Source organism: Oncorhynchus mykiss, unplaced genomic scaffold (assembly GCF_057628025.1).
Source record: "Oncorhynchus mykiss isolate SJ-2025 unplaced genomic scaffold, ASM5762802v1 scaffold93, whole genome shotgun sequence".
NCBI classification, from domain to species: domain Eukaryota; kingdom Metazoa; phylum Chordata; class Actinopteri; order Salmoniformes; family Salmonidae; genus Oncorhynchus; species Oncorhynchus mykiss.
The window spans coordinates 1,636,284-1,655,564 of NW_028322092.1; the positions used below are offsets into that span (position 1 = coordinate 1,636,284).

At 46.9% G+C, this 19,281-nt stretch overlaps 1 protein-coding gene across 1 annotated transcript in view; it reads right to left on the minus strand.

Annotated features, from left to right (window-relative positions):
* Positions 1-1,208: 1,208 nt before the first annotated feature.
* Positions 1,209-19,281, minus strand: part of LOC149970160 (sperm-associated antigen 1-like) — a 66,725-nt gene continuing 48,652 nt past the window's right edge. Inside the window, exons 15-19 of the mRNA XM_090228632.1 lie at positions 15,005-15,146; positions 10,573-10,699; positions 10,208-10,366; positions 4,716-5,135; positions 1,209-1,727 (exon numbers count right to left, since the gene is read on the minus strand). Of these exons, the coding sequence (XP_090084758.1) occupies positions 1,602-1,727; positions 4,716-5,135; positions 10,208-10,366; positions 10,573-10,699; positions 15,005-15,146 (974 nt within the window). The 3' untranslated portion in view covers positions 1,209-1,601. The remainder of the gene's footprint in view (positions 1,728-4,715; positions 5,136-10,207; positions 10,367-10,572; positions 10,700-15,004; positions 15,147-19,281) is intronic.

Consider the following 19,281-nt stretch of genomic DNA (forward strand, 5'->3'; position numbering starts at 1 on the left):
CTTGACCTCCAGTCCTGTATAATTCCCCGTTTAGTATTGAGCACATTGTACGTTGCTTCATCATTGTTTTCAGACAAATGGGGGTTATACACAGAACTGAGACGACTGCCCCAAAACTAGCATTGTATTTCTAGACAGAGAACGGATGGTCAAATACTCCTTGAACCCCAGAGGAAATAGTGCTGTTTGGATCGTTTATTCGCTTGGTTAATATTGTGATTTATGCATCATGCATTAATCTAGTTCAATATCAGCATGATAAAGCTGTACAACAACATGTTGTTTTCTGTATAGCCTCTGGGGCTAACGCTAGCCCGGTCAATTCAAGTCGTTATGTCTTCCAAGCTTTAAAAAAAAAAATCACACCCGGGAAACAAATCAACCGTCCTATTGGCCAGTCAAAGCAGCCTGGGAAAGTAGGGAAGGTTCTGCAGGCTGGAGAATGGACCTGGCCCGCAGAACACGGACCCAGCAGGAGGATGGACCTTGCCCGCAGAACACGGACCCAGCAGGAGGATGGACCTGGCCCGCAGAACACGGACCCAGCAGGAGAATGGACCTGGCCCGCAGAACACGGACCCAGCAGGAGAATGGACCTGGCCCGCAGAACACGGACCCAGCAGGAGAATGGACCTGGCCCGCAGAACACGGACCCAGCAGGAGAATGGACCTGGCCCGCAGAACACGGACCCAGCAGGAGAATGGACCTGGCCCGCAGAACACGGACCCAGCAGGAGAATGGACCTGGCCCGCAGAACACGGACCCAGCAGGGAAATGGACCTGGCCCGCAGAACACGGACCCAGCAGGAGAATGGACCTGGCCCGCAGAACACGGACCCAGCAGGAGAATGGACCTGGCCCGCAGAACACGGACCCAGCAGGGAAATGCTGACAGATATCGTGGAACATTGGACCTTATGCGTTGATGTTTTTTAAAAGCTAAATAATTCACAACATTTACTGTCGGTCAACTAAAACAGATCAGGGTGAAAAAGGTCTTTGGAGAGAGAAATACCTAGTAGCGGTCGGTAGAGATGTGATATATTATACAGAGAGAAATACCTAGTAGAGGTCGGTAGAGATGTGATATATTACACAGAGAGAAATACCTAGTAGAGGTCGGTAGAGATGTGATATATTACACAGAGAGAAATACCTAGTAGAGGTCGGTAGAGATGTGATATATCACACAGAGAGAAATACCTAGTAGAGGTCGGTAGAGATGTGATATATTACACAGAGAGAAAGAGACAGGTCGGTTTGGGTCCGTAATGCTCTGAGCTCGTTCAGCATCTTCTGAGTCGTGTTGTGCAACGTTGCATAGATCCAGTACGTCATGTTGGGAGCTTCACGCAGGACAGAGTGAAGGGTCGCGTTTGAGAACATCAAAACCGTGGTGTATCATGGGTAAATTGTGACTTGACCTACAAAATAATATTGAGAGGTTATTTATGACGCAAGGTGATTTGCAGTCTGGACTCGTATTTAAAGTCGGCTGTGATGTTTCCAAATGGTGCCTTATTCCCTCCATAGTGCACTCGGTAATAGGGACCTATTGGGGATGCGCTCCAGCAGGCCAGACAGGGTCAGAGGTTAGAGGTCAGATGTACTTGTTGGCCAGGTTCTGCACATCGTTCTTACTGAAGGCATCACTGTCCACAGCAGACAGACGGTCAAACAGTCGAGTCATCTGATCATGTTCACTCTTTAGCAGCATCACGACGACCTGGTAACACACAGAGACGAGAGGTTAACACACAGAGACGAGAGGTTAACACACAGAGACGAGGGGTTAACACACAGAGACGAGAGGTTAACACACAGAGATGAGAGGTTAACAGGGCATCTGTTAACTTCACTAGGGTAGGGGGCAGCATTAGGACATTTGGATGAAACGCGAGCCCAAATTAAACTGCCTGCTACTCAGGCCCAGAAGCTAGGATATGCATATACGGTTAACACAGCATCACGACTACCTGTTGATACACAGTGGCCTTTAAAACAGCTGTTTCCCTGATCGGTATCAATAAACAATACAACATCACAGTGGTCAAAACAGCAGCGTCAGTACTACAACCTGACAACAGTAGAGACACACAGTGGTCAGTACTACAACCTGACAACAGTAGAGACACACAGTGGTCAGTAGAGACACACAGTGGTCAGTACTACACCCTGACAACAGTAGAGACACACAGTGGTCAGTACTACAACCTGACAACAGTAGAGACACACAGTGGTCAGTAGAGACACACAGTGGTCAGTACTACACCCTGACAACAGTAGAGACACACAGTGGTCAGTAGAGACACACAGTGGTCAGTACTACAACCTGACAACAGTAGAGACACACAGTGGTCAGTACTACACCCTGACAACAGTAGAGACACACAGTGGTAAGTACTACAACCTGACAACAGTAGAGACACACAGTGGTCAGTAGAGACACACAGTGGTCAGTACTACAACCTGACAACAGTAGAGACACACAGTGGTCAGTACTACAACCTGACAACAGTAGAGACACACAGTGGTCAGTACTACAGCCTGACAACAGTAGAGACACACAGTGGTCAGTACTACAACCTGACAACAGTAGAGACACACAGTGGTCAATACTACAACCTGACAACAGTAGAGACACACAGTGGTCAGTAGAGACACACAGTGGTCAGTACTACAACCTGACAACAGTAGAGACACACAGTGGTCAGTACTACAACCTGACAACAGTAGAGACACACAGTGGTCAGTACTACAACCTGACAACAGTAGAGACACACAGTGGTCAGTACTACAACCTGACAACAGTAGAGACACACAGTGGTCAGTAGAGACACACAGTGGTCAGCACTACAACCTGACAACAGTAGAGAGACAGTGGTCAGCACTACAACCTGACAACAGTAGAGACACACAGTGGTCAGTAGAGACACACAGTGGTCAGTACTACACCCTGACAACAGTAGAGACACACAGTGGTCAGTACTACAACCTGACAACAGTAGAGACACACAGTGGTCAGCACTACAACCTGACAACAGTAGAGACACACAGTGGTCAGTACTACACCCTGACAACAGTAGAGACACACAGTGGTCAGTACTACAACCTGACAACAGTAGAGACACACAGTGGTCAGTAGAGACACACAGTGGTCAGTACTACAACCTGACAACAGTAGAGACACACAGTGGTCAGTACTACACCCTGACAACAGTAGAGACACACAGTGGTCAGTAGAGACACACAGTGGTCAGTACTACAACCTGACAACAGTAGAGACACACAGTGGTCAGTACTACACCCTGACAACAGTAGAGACACACAGTGGTCAGTACTACAACCTGACAACAGTAGAGACACACAGTGGTCAGTAGAGACACACAGTGGTCAGTACTACACCCTGACAACAGTAGAGACACACAGTGGTCAGTAGAGACACACAGTGGTCAGCACTACAACCTGACAACAGTAGAGACACACAGTGGTCAGTACTACACCCTGACAACAGTAGAGACACACAGTGGTCAGTACAACAACCTGACAACAGTAGAGACACACAGTGGTCAGTAGAGACACACAGTGGTCAGTACTACAACCTGACAACAGTAGAGACACACAGTGGTCAGTACTACAACCTGACAACAGTAGAGACACACAGTGGTCAGTACTACACCCTGACAACAGTAGAGACACACAGTGGTCAGTACTACAACCTGACAACAGTAGAGACACACAGTGGTCAGTAGAGACACACAGTGGTCAGTACTACAACCTGACAACAGTAGAGACACACAGTGGTCAGTACTACAACCTGACAACAGTAGAGACACACAGTGGTCAGTACTACACCCTGACAACAGTAGAGACACACAGTGGTCAGTACTACAACCTGACAACAGTAGAGACACACAGTGGTCAGTAGAGACACACAGTGGTCAGTACTACAACCTGACAACAGTAGAGACACACAGTGGTCAGCACTACAACCTGACAACAGTAGAGACACACAGTGGTCAGCACTACAACCTGACAACAGTAGAGACACACAGTGGTCAGTAGAGACACACAGTGGTCAGCACTACAACCTGACAACAGTAGAGACACACAGTGGTCAGTAGAGACACACAGTGGTCAGCACTACAACCTGACAACGGTAGAGACACACAGTGGTCAGTACTACACCCTGACAACAGTAGAGACACACAGTGGTCAGTAGAGACACACAGTGGTCAGCACTACAACCTGACAACGGTAGAGACACACAGTGGTCAGTACTACACCCTGACAACAGTAGAGACACACAGTGGTCAGTAGAGACACACAGTGGTCAGCACTACACCCTGACAACAGTAGAGACACACAGTGGTCAGTAGAGATACACAGTGGTCAGTAGAGACACACAGTGGTCAGTAGAGACACACAGTGGTCAGCACTACAACCTGACAACAGACTGTCTAGTTTAGCTAAATAAAAAGATCCAAAACACTGAACAAGAGTGAAAAATACATTCATTTCATTCCGGGATCCAAAACGAACCACAAAGCACCATCATCTCACTGCACTCGACTTATAAAGGACATTTTCCAGACGTTCACCAAGATCACATTAACATGCGAAGACTTGTAAAAGGCAAGGAAGGAGCAGCGCGACGTTGGTTCATTGTGGTTTGTTTTGAATGGTCGACCAAGGTGAAGCTTCTAGATCATACCGAGAACCTGTCAGCAGTGTGTAGATGGTTGAGGTGCTGGTAGACGAGGTCAGGGTCCTTCTGTAGGAGCTGTGTGTCCAGGGTCTGCATAAGGAAGCTGACTGTGTGTCCATCCAGCTGATTACTGAGGTAGACGGGCAGAGTCTCAGGGGGAACACGGCTCAGCAGCTCAGCACAGGCTGGGAGGTTGGACTGGGCCCGCGCTGCGTTCAGGGACTGGTTGAACTCATAGGCGTTCGAGGGCTGGAGGTTGATGGTTATTGCCTCTTCCTCTCCTCCTCTTCCTCCTCCTCCACAGTGGTTCTCTGCTGGGCCTGGGGTTGACGTGGATGTTGTTGATGTTTCTGCTGTCTCTGATTCTGCTGCTTTGGTCCTGTCTGGCTCTGCAACCTGCCGGTCTTCATCCTCAGTCCCCTCAACCTGACGGAGGACAGGAAGACAGCTTGTGACCATCTAGACACCGCTTTGTGGCCCCTAATTACATTATCTAGTGTCCTTCCCCATGATTACATTATCTAGTGTCCTTTCCATTATTACATTAGCTGTGTCCTTCCCCATTATTACATTAGCCGTGTCCTTCCCCATTATAACATTATCTAGTGTCCTTCCCCATTATTACATTAGCTGTGTCCTTCTCCATTATTACATTAGCTGTGTCCTTCCCCATTATTACATTATCTAGTGTCCTTCCCCATTATTACATTAGCTGTGTCCTTCCCATTATTACATTAGCTGTGTCCTTCTCCATTATTACATTAGCTGTGTCCTTCCCCATTATTACATTATCTAGTGTCCTTCCCCATTATTACATTAGCTGTGTCCTTCCCCATTATTACATTATCTAGTGTCCTTCCCCATTATTACATTAGCTGTGTCCTTCCCATTATTACATTAGCTGTGTCCTTCCCCATTATTACATTAGCTGTGTCCTTCCCCATTATTACATTAGCTGTGTCCTTCCCCATTATTACATTAGCTGTGTCCTTCCCCATTATTACATTATCTGTGTCCTTCCCATTATTACATTAGCTGTGTCCTTCCCCATTATTACATTAGCTGTGTCCTTCCCATTATTACATTAGCTGTGTCCTTCCCCATTATTACATTAGCTGTGTCCTTCCCCATTATTACATTAACTGTGTCCTTCCCATTATTACATTATCTAGTGTCCTTCCCCATTATTACATTATCTAGTGTCCTTCCCCATTAATAAATTAGCCGTGTCCTTCTCCATTATTACATTAGCTGTGTCCTTCCCCATTATTACATTACCTAGTGTCCTTCCCCATTATTATATTATCTAGTGTCCTTCCCCATTAATAAATTAGCCGTGACCTTCCCTATTATTACATTATCTAGTGTCCTTCCCCATTATTGCATTAGCTGTGTCCTTCCCATTATTACATTAGCTGTGTCCTTCCCCATTATTACATTATCTGTGTCCTTCCCCATTATTACATTAGTTGTGTCTTAACCATTATTACATTATCTGTGTCCTTCCCCATTATTACATTAGCCGTGCCCTTCCCCATTATTACATTAGCCGTGTCCTTCCCCATTATTACATTAGCTGTGTCCTTCCCCATTATTACATTAGCCGTGTCCTTCCCCATTATAACAGTATCTAGTGTCCTTCCCCATTATTACATTAGCTGTGTCCTTCTCCATTATTACATTAGCTGTGTCCTTCCCCATTATTACATTATCTAGTGTCCTTCCCCATTATTACATTAGCTGTGTCCTTCCCATTATTACATTAGCTGTGTCCTTCTCCATTATTACATTAGCTGTGTCCTTCCCCATTATTACATTATCTAGTGTCCTTCCCCATTATTACATTAGCTGTGTCCTTCCCCATTATTACATTATCTAGTGTCCTTCCCCATTATTACATTAGCTGTGTCCTTCCCATTATTACATTAGCTGTGTCCTTCCCCATTATTACATTAGCTGTGTCCTTCCCCATTATTACATTAGCTGTGTCCTTCCCCATTATTACATTAGCTGTGTCCTTCCCCATTATTACATTATCTGTGTCCTTCCCATTATTACATTAGCTGTGTCCTTCCCCATTATTACATTAGCTGTGTCCTTCCCATTATTACATTAGCTGTGTCCTTCCCCATTATTACATTAGCTGTGTCCTTCCCCATTATTACATTAGCTGTGTCCTTCCCCATTATTACATTAGCTGTGTCCTTCCCATTATTACATTATCTAGTGTCCTTCCCCATTATTACATTATCTAGTGTCCTTCCCCATTAATAAATTAGCCGTGTCCTTCTCCATTATTACATTAGCTGTGTCCTTCCCCATTATTACATTACCTAGTGTCCTTCCCCATTATTATATTATCTAGTGTCCTTCCCCATTAATAAATTAGCCGTGACCTTCCCCATTATTACATTATCTAGTGTCCTTCCCCATTATTGCATTAGCTGTGTCCTTCCCATTATTACATTAGCTGTGTCCTTCCCCATTATTACATTATCTGTGTCCTTCCCCATTATTACATTAGTTGTGTCTTAACCATTATTACATTATCTGTGTCCTTCCCCATTATTACATTAGCCGTGCCCTTCCCCATTATTACATTAGCCGTGTCCTTCCCCATTATTACATTAGCTGTGTCCTTCCCCATTATTACATTAGCTGTGTCCTTCCCCATTATTACATTAGCTGTGTCCTTCCCCATTATTACATTAGCTGTGTCTTAACCATTATTACATTATCTGTGTCCTTCCCCATTATTACATTAGCCGTGCCCTTCCCCATTATTATATTATCTAGTGTCCTTCCCCATTAATAAATTAGCCGTGACCTTCCCCATTATTACATTATCTAGTGTCCTTCCCCATTATTGCATTAGCTGTGTCCTTCCCATTATTACATTAGCTGTGTCCTTCCCCATTATTACATTATCTGTGTCCTTCCCCATTATTACATTAGTTGTGTCTTAACCATTATTACATTATCTGTGTCCTTCCCCATTATTACATTAGCCGTGCCCTTCCCCATTATTACATTAGCCGTGTCCTTCCCCATTATTACATTAGCTGTGTCCTTCCCCATTATTACATTAGCCGTGTCCTTCCCCATTATAACAGTATCTAGTGTCCTTCCCCATTATTACATTAGCTGTGTCCTTCTCCATTATTACATTAGCTGTGTCCTTCCCCATTATTACATTATCTAGTGTCCTTCCCCATTATTACATTAGCTGTGTCCTTCCCATTATTACATTAGCTGTGTCCTTCTCCATTATTACATTAGCTGTGTCCTTCCCCATTATTACATTATCTAGTGTCCTTCCCCATTATTACATTAGCTGTGTCCTTCCCCATTATTACATTATCTAGTGTCCTTCCCCATTATTACATTAGCTGTGTCCTTCCCATTATTACATTAGCTGTGTCCTTCCCCATTATTACATTAGCTGTGTCCTTCCCCATTATTACATTAGCTGTGTCCTTCCCCATTATTACATTAGCTGTGTCCTTCCCCATTATTACATTATCTGTGTCCTTCCCATTATTACATTAGCTGTGTCCTTCCCCATTATTACATTAGCTGTGTCCTTCCCATTATTACATTAGCTGTGTCCTTCCCCATTAATAAATTAGCCGTGTCCTTCTCCATTATTACATTAGCTGTGTCCTTCCCCATTATTACATTACCTAGTGTCCTTCCCCATTATTATATTATCTAGTGTCCTTCCCCATTAATAAATTAGCCGTGACCTTCCCCATTATTACATTATCTAGTGTCCTTCCCCATTATTGCATTAGCTGTGTCCTTCCCATTATTACATTAGCTGTGTCCTTCCCCATTATTACATTATCTGTGTCCTTCCCCATTATTACATTAGTTGTGTCTTAACCATTATTACATTATCTGTGTCCTTCCCCATTATTACATTAGCCGTGCCCTTCCCCATTATTACATTAGCCGTGTCCTTCCCCATTATTACATTAGCTGTGTCCTTCCCCATTATTACATTAGCTGTGTCCTTCCCCATTATTACATTAGCGGTTTCCTACCCCATTATTACATTAGCTGTGTCCTTCCCATTATTACATTAGCTGTGTCCTTCTCCATTATTACATTAGCTGTGTTCTTCCCCATTATTACATTAGCTGTGTCCTTACCCATTATTACATTAGCTGTGTCCTTCTCCATTATTACATTAGCTGTGTCCTTCCCATTATTACATTAGCTGTGTCCTTCTCCATTATTACATTAGCTGTGTTCTTCCCCATTATTACATTAGCTGTGTCCTTACCCATTATTACATTAGCTGTGTCCTTCTCCATTATTACATTAGCTGTGTTCTTCCCCATTATTACATTAGCTGTGTCCTTCTCCATTATTACATTAGCTGTGTCCTTCCCCATTATTACATTAGCGGTTTCCTACCCCATTATTACATTAGCTGTGTCTTAACCCATTATTACATTAGCTGTGTCCTTCCCGATTATTACATTACCTGTGTCCTCTGTTTTTTACTTGGCCGTTACTGAATCTCATTTCTGTACAGCACTTTGCACTGTAACTAGAGAACTGGCCCAAGGTGTAGAACAAGTGTTGGCTAGCTACAGTACCTCAGTGATGGGTCCAGTCCTCCTTCAGTGATGGGTATGGTAGTATAGTGTATGTATTAATGTGTAGTATAGTGTATGTATTAATGTGTAGTATAGTGTATATATTAATGTGTAGTATACTGTATATATTAATGTGTAGTATAGCGTATATATTAATGCATAGTATATTCTACCTCAGTGATGGGTATGGTAGTATAGTGTATATATTAATGTGTAGTTTAGTGTATATGTTAATGTGTAGTATAGTGTATATATTAATGTGTAGTATAGTGTATATATTAATGTGTGGTATAGTGTATATATTAATGTGTAGTATAGTGTATATATTAATGTGTGGTATAGTGTATATATTAATGTGTAGTATAGTGTATATATTAATGTGTGGTATAGTGTATATATTAATGTGTAGTATAGTGTATATATTAATGTGTAGTATAGTTTATATATTAATGTGTAGTATAGTGTATATATTAATGTTGGGTATAGTGTATATATTAATGTGTATTATAGTGTATATATTAATGTGTAGTATAGTGTATATATTAATGTGTAGTATAGTGTATATATGAATGTGTAGTATAGTGTATATATGAATGTGTAGTATAGTGTATATATTAATGTGTAGTATAGTGTATATATGAATGTGTAGTATAGTGCATATATGAATGTGTAGTATATTTTACCTCAGTGATGGGTATGGTAGTATAGTGTATATATTAATGTGTAGTATAGTGTATTATTAATGTGTAGTATATTTTACCTCAGTGATGGGTATGGTAGTATAGTGTATATATTAATGTGTAGTTTAGTGTATTATTAATGTGTAGTATATTCTACCTCAGTGATGGGTATGGTAGTATAGTGTATATATTAATGTGTAGTATATTCTACCTCAGTGATGGGTACAGTCCTCCTGGGGTTGCTAGGTGATCCCCGGGCCAGACTCTGTCTGAGCAGCAGCGTGACCTCCTCCAGCTCCTTCTCAGCCTCCGCTACGTTGGGATCCTGCTGTAGCACCTCCTGTAGGTCAGAGCTGCACGCCAGGTAGTCCTGGGGATGGGGGCACACACACACACACACACACACACACACACACACACACACACACACACACACACACACACACACATATATATGTGGAGGAAGAGGAAGAGACCAGGTAGTCGTTTCAATACCTGTCTACAAAAGTAGTCAACCCAGATTGGCGGCCAAACCCGCAAACTAGTCGTGTGAATCCCTAAAACCTGTCCCTTTACCTTGAGGCCTTTATTGGCCATGGCCCGTCTGTAGAAGGCCTTCTTATTGGCTGGCTCCAGCCTCAGGGCAGAGTCACAGTCCTGCTTGGCTTCAGCAAACATATCTAGCTTCAGGAAGCACAGCGCTCTAAGGACAGAATGTAATACAGTATTATAGTGTATCTCTATGGAGGCAGAGTGTAATACAGTATTATAGTGTCTCTATGGAGGCAGAATGTAATACAACAGTATTATAGTGTCTCTATGGAGGCAGACTGTAATACAACAGTATTATAGTGTCTCTATGGAGGCAGAATGTAATACAGTATTATAGTGTCTCTATGGAGGCAGAATGTAATACAACAGTATAATAGTGTCTCTATGGAGGCAGAATGTAATACAACAGTATTATAGTGTCTCTATGGAGGCAGAATGTAATACAGTATTATAGTGTCTCTATGGAGGCAGAATGTAATACAACAGTATAATAGTGTCTCTATGGAGGCAGAGTGTAATACAGTATTATAGTGTCTCTATGGAGGCAGAATGTAATACAACAGTATTATAGTGTCTCTATGGAGGCAGAATGTAATACAGTATTATAGTGTCTCTATGGAGGCAGAATATAATACAACAGTATTATAGTGTCTCTATGGAGGCAGAATGTAATACAACAGTATTATAGTGTCTCTATGGAGGCAGACTGTAATACAACAGTATTATAGTGTCTCTATGGTTCTGGAGAAGAACACAACACTGTTGTTCAACATAGCAGCCAAACACAGCTCATACAATCAGCCTCTCTTGTATTTTCTGACCCCACAGACAGACATCCTCGCACCAAGACAAACTACAGTGTTTTAATATTGATAAGCCTGTCGTTCCTCTGGCGTACTCAACACTTCGCCTAAGGCCATGTGTGTGTTGTAAAGCTGTCCTTTTTAGCCACGCTCTCATGTGGCTGTGGAGTGTGTACTGTGACTGTCTGTGGAGTGTGTACTGTGACTGTCTGTACACACAGGGCTTTACGCAGAACAGGACATGAACACAAAGGTAGGGTGCAGTGAGTCATGTCAGGGTGGCCAGCCCCTTTCCTCTCTATGGTACAGAACACTCTGTCAACGCTGACAACACTACTCTACCTGCTAGGAGGGGAGGAGAGGGGGGAGAGGGGAGGGGAGAGGAGAGGAGAGGAGAGGAGAGGAGAGGAGAGAGGGGGAGAGGAGAGGAGAGAGGGGGAGAGGAGAGGAGAGAGGGGGAGAGGAGAGAGGGGGAGAGGAGATGAGAGAGGGAGAGAGGAGGAGAGGAGAGAGGGGGAGAGGAGAGGAGAGAGGGGGAGAGGAGAGGAGAGAGGGGGAGAGGAGAGGAGGAGAGGAGAGGAGAGGAGGAGGAGGGGGAGAGGAGAGGGAGAGGAGAGAGGGGGAGAGGAGAGGAGAGGAGAGAGGATGAGAGAGAGGAGGAGAGGAGAGGAGGAGGAGGGGGAGAGGAGAGGGAGAGGAGAGGCGGGAGGAGAGGCGGGAGGAGAGGAGGAGAGGAGAAGGAGACGAGGGGGAGGGAAGAGGAGGAGGGGGACAGGAGGTGGAGAGGAGGGGGAGAGGAGAGGGAGAGGCGGGAGGAGAGGAGGGGGAGAGGAGAGGAGAGGCGGGATGGGAGAGGATGAGAAACGGAAACGGGGTCGTGTTCATTAGTGCAAACCGTAGCAAAAAAGTTTTGCAACAGAACGTGACAATAAGCGTTTCTTATGAGACAAGTTCAGGTAGTCCGTCCCTGTTTCAGTCCGTTTGTTCTGTTTCGGTGCCTAATGAATAGGACCCAGGTTTCCCATCCCAGGGGGGCCCGTGTTGCATGTCTTTCTAGGACAATTTACGCTCCGCTACCCTGTTCTGTAGTACACACTGTGTCTATAATTAGGCTATGAGAGAGAGAGGAGCAGACACCCTGCTGTCCTCTGCTGTTCCTGTTTGTATTTCCACACTACAGCAACAATACCTCTGATTAGTCTGACTGGATTTACTGACAGCAGGCTGGCTGGGGTTAGAGCAGGCTGGCTGGGGTTAGAGCAGGCTGGCTGGGGTTAGAGCAGGCTGACTGGGGTTAGCGCAGGCTGACTGGGGTTAGAGCAGGCTGACTGGGGTTAGAGCAGGCTGGCTGGGGTTAGAGCAGACTGACTGGGGTTAGAGCAGGCTGGCTGGGGTTAGAGCAGGCTGGCTGGGGTTAGAGCAGGCTGGCTGGGGTTAGAGCAGGCTGACTGGGGTTAGAGCAGGCTGACTGGGGTTAGAGCAGGCTGACTGGGGTTAGAGCAGGCTGGCTGGGGTTAGAGCAGACTGACTGGGGTTAGAGCAGACTGACTCGGGTTAGAGCAGAGTGGCTGGGGTTAGAGCAGACTGACTCGGGTTAGAGCAGAGTGGCTGGGGTTAGAGCAGACTGACTGGGGTTAGAGCAGACTGACTGGGGTTAGAGCAGAGTGGGGTTAGAGCAGAGTGGGGTTAGAGCAGAGTGGGGTTAGAGCAGAGTGGGGTTAGAGCAGACTGACTGGGGTTAGAGCAGACTGACTGGCGTTAGAGCAGACTGACTGGCGTTAGAGCAGACTGACTGGGGTTAGATCAGACTGACTGGGGTTAGAACAGACTGGCTGGGGTTAGAGCAGGCTGGCTGGGGTTAGAACACAGACCGGGGTTCTGTTCCCACTGGTTACACAGACCGGGGTTCTGTTCCAACGGGTTACACAGACCGGGGTTCTGTTCCAACTGGTTACACAGACCGGGGTTCTGTTCCAACTGGTCACACAGACCGGGGTTCTGTTCCAACTGGTCACACAGACCGGGGTTCTGTTCCCACTGGTCACACAGACCGGGGTTCTGTTCCCACTGGTCACACAGACCGGGGTTCTGTTCCCACTGGTCACACAGACCGGGGTTCTGTTCCCACTGGTCACACAGACTGGGGTTCTGTTCCCACTGGTCACACAGACCGGGGTTCTGTTCCCACTGGTTACACAGACCGGGGTTCTGTTCCCACTGGTCACACAGACCGGGGTTCTGTTCCCACTGGTCACACAGACCGGGGTTCTGTTCCCACCACATTCAGTGCATTAGGAAAGTGTTCAGAACTCTTCCCCTTTTCCCACATGTTGTTACATTACAACCTTATTCTAAACTAGACCAAATAAAAACAATTCCTCATCAATCTACACACAATACCCCATAATGACATCACAATACCCCATAATGACATCACAATACCCCATAATGACATCACAATACCCCATAATGACATCACAATACCCCATAATGACATCACAATACCCCATAATGACATCACAATACCCCTTAATGACAAAGCGAAAACAGGTTATGAAACATAGAGAAACAGAAATACCTTATTTACAGAAGTATTCAGACCCTTTGCTATGAGACTCAATTGAGCTCAGGTGCATTTTGTTTCCATTGATCATCCTTGAGATGTTTCTACAACTTGATTGGAGTCCACCTGTGGTAAATTAAATTGATTGGACATGATTTGGAAAGGCACACACCTGTCTATATAAGGTCCCACAGTCCCAAGAACAAAATGGCCTCCATTATTCTTAAATGGAAGAAGTTTGGAACCACCAAGACTCTTCCTAGAGCTGGCCGCTCTAAACTGAGCAATCAGGGAGAAGGGCTTTGGTCAGGGAGGTGACCAAGAACCCGATGGTCACTCTGACAGAGCTCCAGAGTTCTTCTGTGGAGATGGGAGAATCTTCCAGAAGGACAACCAATCTCTACATCACTCCACCAATCAGGTCTTTACGGTAGAATGGCCAGACCGAAGCCACTCCTCAGTAAAAGGAACATGACAGCCCACTTGGAGTTTGCCAAAAGGCACCTGGAGGAAACCTGGCACCATCCCTATGGTGAAGCATGGTGGCGGCAGCATCAGAGCCCAGACTTGAACATCTCTGGAGAGACCTGAAAATAGCTGTGCAGCGACACTCCCCTTCCAACCTGACAGAGCTTGAGAGGATCTGCAGTGAAAAATGTGTGCCAAGCTTGTAGCGTCATACCCAAGAAGACTCGAGGCTGTAATCGCTGCCAAAGGTGCTTCAACAAAGTACTGAGTAAAAGGGTCAGAATACTTAAGTAAATGTGATATTTTATTTTGTCTTATTATTTGTTTAAAAAAAAATCAAAAACCTGTTTTTGCTTTGTCATTATGGGGTATTGTGATGTCATTATGGGGTATTGTGATGTCATTATGGGATATTGTGATGTCATTATGGGATATTGTGATGTCATTATGGGATATTGTGTGCAGATTGAAGAGGGGGGGTGGGGAAACCAAGTTAATCAGTTTCAGAAGAAGGCTGTAACGTAACAAAATGTGGAAAACGTCAAGGTGTTTGAATACTTCCCGAATGCCACTGTACATTACTGTGCCTGTTAGGATGAAGGAGACACGGTCAGGTCCTTACCGGTTGGTGTAGATGGGACATTCCTCTGGCTTCAGCTTAAGGCATTCGCTGTACGTCCTCAGAGCCTCCCGGAACTGACCTTTCTTCACAAACTCGTTTCCTTCTTGTTTCAGCGAATTGAAACAGACTTCTGCTTTTTGAGCTGCAGGCAAAGGAAGAAACGGCGTTGGTTGAGGAAATGTGTGACATCATACTGAGTAACTTGACAAAAAATGTTTGGTTTTTTGTTGTTGTAAGAATCGTATTTCACAAGAATAAGTGAGTGGTAATTTAGTCCTTTAAAATCCAGGGTGAAAACAGGTTGAATCAGCAGTCATTCATGTGATAACGGACAGCTAATCAATTAGACCACTGGGGTGTTCTGGGAAAAAGCTGCCCGCTCCCTTCTTCCATTCATCACAGTTAAAACATCAATTATGGTTGGCTGCAGCACGGCCCTGAGACTGGGGCTGGGGCTAGGGTTTAGGACTGGGGTATAGGACTGGGGCTGAGGCTGGGGCTAGGGTATAGGACTGGGGCTAGGGTATAGGACTGGGGCTAGAACTGGGGCTAGGACTGGGGCTGGGGCTAGAACTGGGGCGAGGGTATAGGGCTGGGGCTAGGGCTAGGGTATAGGGCTGAGACTGGGGCTAGGACTGGGGCTAGGGTAAAGGGCTGAGACTGGGGCTAGGACTGGGGCTAGGACTGGGGCTAGGACATAGGACTGGGGCTAGGACTGGGGCTAGGACTGGGGCTGGAGCTAGGACTGGGGCTGTGACTGGAACTGGGGCTGGGACTGGGGCTAGGGTATAGGACTGGGGCTGGGGCTAGGGTATAGGGCTAGGGTATAGGACTGGGGCTGGGGCTAGGGTATAGGGCTGAGGCTAGGGTATAGGGCTGAGGCTAGGGTATAGGGCTGGGGCTAGGATATAGGGCTGGGGCTAGGGTATAGGGCTGAGGCAGGGGCTAGGGTATAGGGCTGGGGCTTGGTTATAGGGTATAGGGCTGGGGCAGGGGCTAGGGTATAGGGCTGGGGTATAGGACTGGGGCTGGGGCTAGGGTATAGGGCTAGGGTATAGGGCTGGGGCTAGGGTATAGGTCTGGGGCTAGGGTATAGGGCTGGGGCTAGGGTATAGGGCTGGGGCTTGGTTATAGGGTATAGGGCTGGGGCAGGGGCATAGGGCTGAGGCTGGGGCTAGGGTATAGGGCTGGGGCTAGGGTATAGGGCTAGGGTATAGGGCTTGGGCTTGGTTATAGGGTATAGGGCTGAGGCTAGGGCTGGGACTGGGTATAGGGCTGAGGCTGGGGCTAGGGTATAGGGCTGAGGCTGGGGCTAGGGTATAGGGCTAGGGTATAGGGCTGAGGCTGGGGTATAGAGCTGAGGCTAGGGTATAGATAGGGCTGATGCTGGGGTATAGGGCTGAGGCTGGGGCTAGGGCTTGGGTATAGGGCTGGGGCTTGGGTATAGGGCTGAGGCTGGGGCTAGGGTATAGGGTACAGGGCTGGGGCTAGGGTGTAGGGTATAGGGCTGAGGCTGGGATATAGGGCTGGGGCTGGGGCTACGGTATAGGGCTGGGGCTAGGGTATAGGGCTGGGGCTAGGGTATAGGGCTGAGGCTGGGGTATAAGGCTGAGGCTGGGGCTAGGGTATAGGGCTGGGGCTAGGGTATAGGGCTGGGGCTAGGGTATAGGGCTGAGGCTGGGGCTTGGGTATAGGGCTGAGGCTAGAGCTAGGGTTTGGGTATAGGGCTGGGGTATAGGGCTGAGGCTGGGGCTAGGGTATAGGGCTGAGGCTGGGGCTAGGGTATAGGGCTGAGGCTGGGGCTAGGGTATAGGGCTGGGGCTAGGGTATAGGGCTGGGGCTAGGGTATAGGGCTGAGGCTGGGGCTAGGGCTGGGGCTTGGTTATAGGGCTGAGGCTGGGGCTAGGGTATAGGGCTGGGGCTAGGGTATCCTGATCCTCAACACTGGGGCCCCACAAGGTTGCGTTCTGAGCCCTCTCCTGTACTCCCTGTTCACCCACGACTGCGTGGCCACGCACGCCTCCAACTCAATCATCAAGTTTGCGGACGACACAACAGTGGTAGGCTTGATTACCAACAACGATGAGACGGCCTACAGGGAGGAGGTGAGGGCCCTCGGAGTGTGGTGTCAGGAAAACAACCTCACACTCAACGTCAACAAAACTAAGGAGATGATTGTGGACTTCAGGAAACAGCAGAGGGAACACCCCCCTATCCACATCGATGGAACAGTAGTGGAGAGGGTAGCAAGTTTTAAGTTCCTCGGCATACACATCACAGACAAACTGAATTGGTCCACTCACACAGACAGCATCGTGAAGAAGGCGCAGCAGCGCCTCTTCAACCTCAGGAGGCTGAAGAAATTCGGCTTGTCACCAAAAGCACTCACAAACTTCTACAGATGCACAATCGAGAGCATCATCAGCTGTATCACCGCCTGGTATGGCAACTGCACCGCCCTCAACCGTAAGGCTCTCCAGAGGGTAGTGAGGTCTGCACAACGCATCACCGGGGGCAAACTACCTGCCCTCCAGGACACCTACACCACCCGATGTCACAGGAAGGCCATAAAGATCATCAAGGACATCAACCACCCGAGCCACTGCCTGTTCACCCCGCTATCATCCAGAAGGCGAGGTCAGTACAGGTGCATCAAAGCTGGGACCGAGAGACTGAAAAACAGCTTCTATCTCAAGGCCATCAGACTGTTAAACAGCCACCACTAACACTGAGTGGCTGCTGCCAACACACTGACACTGACTCAACTCCAGCCACTTTAATAATGGGAATTGATGGGAAATGATGTAAATATATCACTAGCCACTTTAAACAATGCTACCTTATATAAATGTTACTTACCCTACATTATTCATCTCATACGCATACGTATATACTGTACTCTATATCATCGACGGTATCCTTATGTAATACATGTATCACTAGCCACTTTATACTATACTATGCCACTTTGTTTACATACTCATCTCATTGTACATACTGTACCCGATACCATCTACTGTATCTTGCCTATGCTGCTCTGTACCATCACTCATTCATATATCCTTATGTACATATTCTTTATCCCCTTACACTGTGTACAAGACAGTAGTTTTGGAATTGTTAGTTAGATTACTTGTTATTACTGCATTGTCGGAACTAGAAGCACAAGCATTTCGCTACACTCGCATTAACATCTGCTAACCATGTGTATGTGACAAATAAAATAAGATTTGATTTGATTTGATTTGATTTGGGTATAGGGCTGGGGCTAGGGTATAGGGCTGGGGCTAGGGTATAGGGCTGGGGCTAGGGTATGGGGCTGGGGCTAGGGTATAGGGCTGAGGCTAGGACTGGTGCTAAGGATAAGACTGAGGCTAGGGGAGAGGGGCTAGGGGTATATGGCTAGGGGATAAGGCTAGGGGAGAGGGTCTAGGGGATAAGGCTAGGGGGAGGGGCTATGGCTGGAGGGGAAGGGCTAGGGAGAGTAGGGCTAGGGGAGAGGGGCTAGGGGATAAGGCTAGGGGAGAGGGGCTAGGGGATAAGGCTAAGGGCTAGGGAGAGTAGGGCTAGGGGAGAGGGGCTATGGGATAAGGCTAGGGGGAAGAGCTAGGGAGAGTAGGGCGAGGGAGGAGGGGCTAGGGTATAAGGCTAGGGGGAAGGGGCTCCAGCAACAAACAGTATGTCCCCCTCCAGTCCTCTAGCAGACAGTATGTCTCCTCTCTCTTCCACTAGTCCCCCTCCAGTCCTCTAGCAGACAGTATGTCTCCTCTCTCTGTTCCACTAGTCCCCCTCCAGTCCTCTAGCAGACAGTATGTCTCCTCTCTCTGTTCCACTAGTCCCCCTCCAGTCCTCTAGCAGACAGTATGTCTCCTCTCTCTGTTCCACTAGTCCCCCTCCAGTCCTCTAGCAGACAGTATGTCTCCTCTCTCTTCCTCTAGTCCCCCTCCAGTCCTCTAGCAGACAGTATGTCCCCCTTCAGTCCTCTAACAGACAGTGTCTCCCCCTCCAGTCCTCTAACAGACAGTATGTCCCCCTCCAGTCCTCTAACAGACAGTATGTCCCCCTCCAGTCCTCTAGCAGACAGTATGTCCCCCTCCAGTCCTCTAACAGACAGTATGTCCCCCTCCAGTCCTCTAGCAGACAGTATGTCCCCCTCCAGTCCTCTAGCAGACAGTATGTCCCCCTCCAGTCCTCTAGCAGACAGTATGTCCCCCTTCAGTCCTCTAGCAGACAGTATGTCCCCCTCCAGTCCTCTAGCAGACAGTATGTCCCCCTTC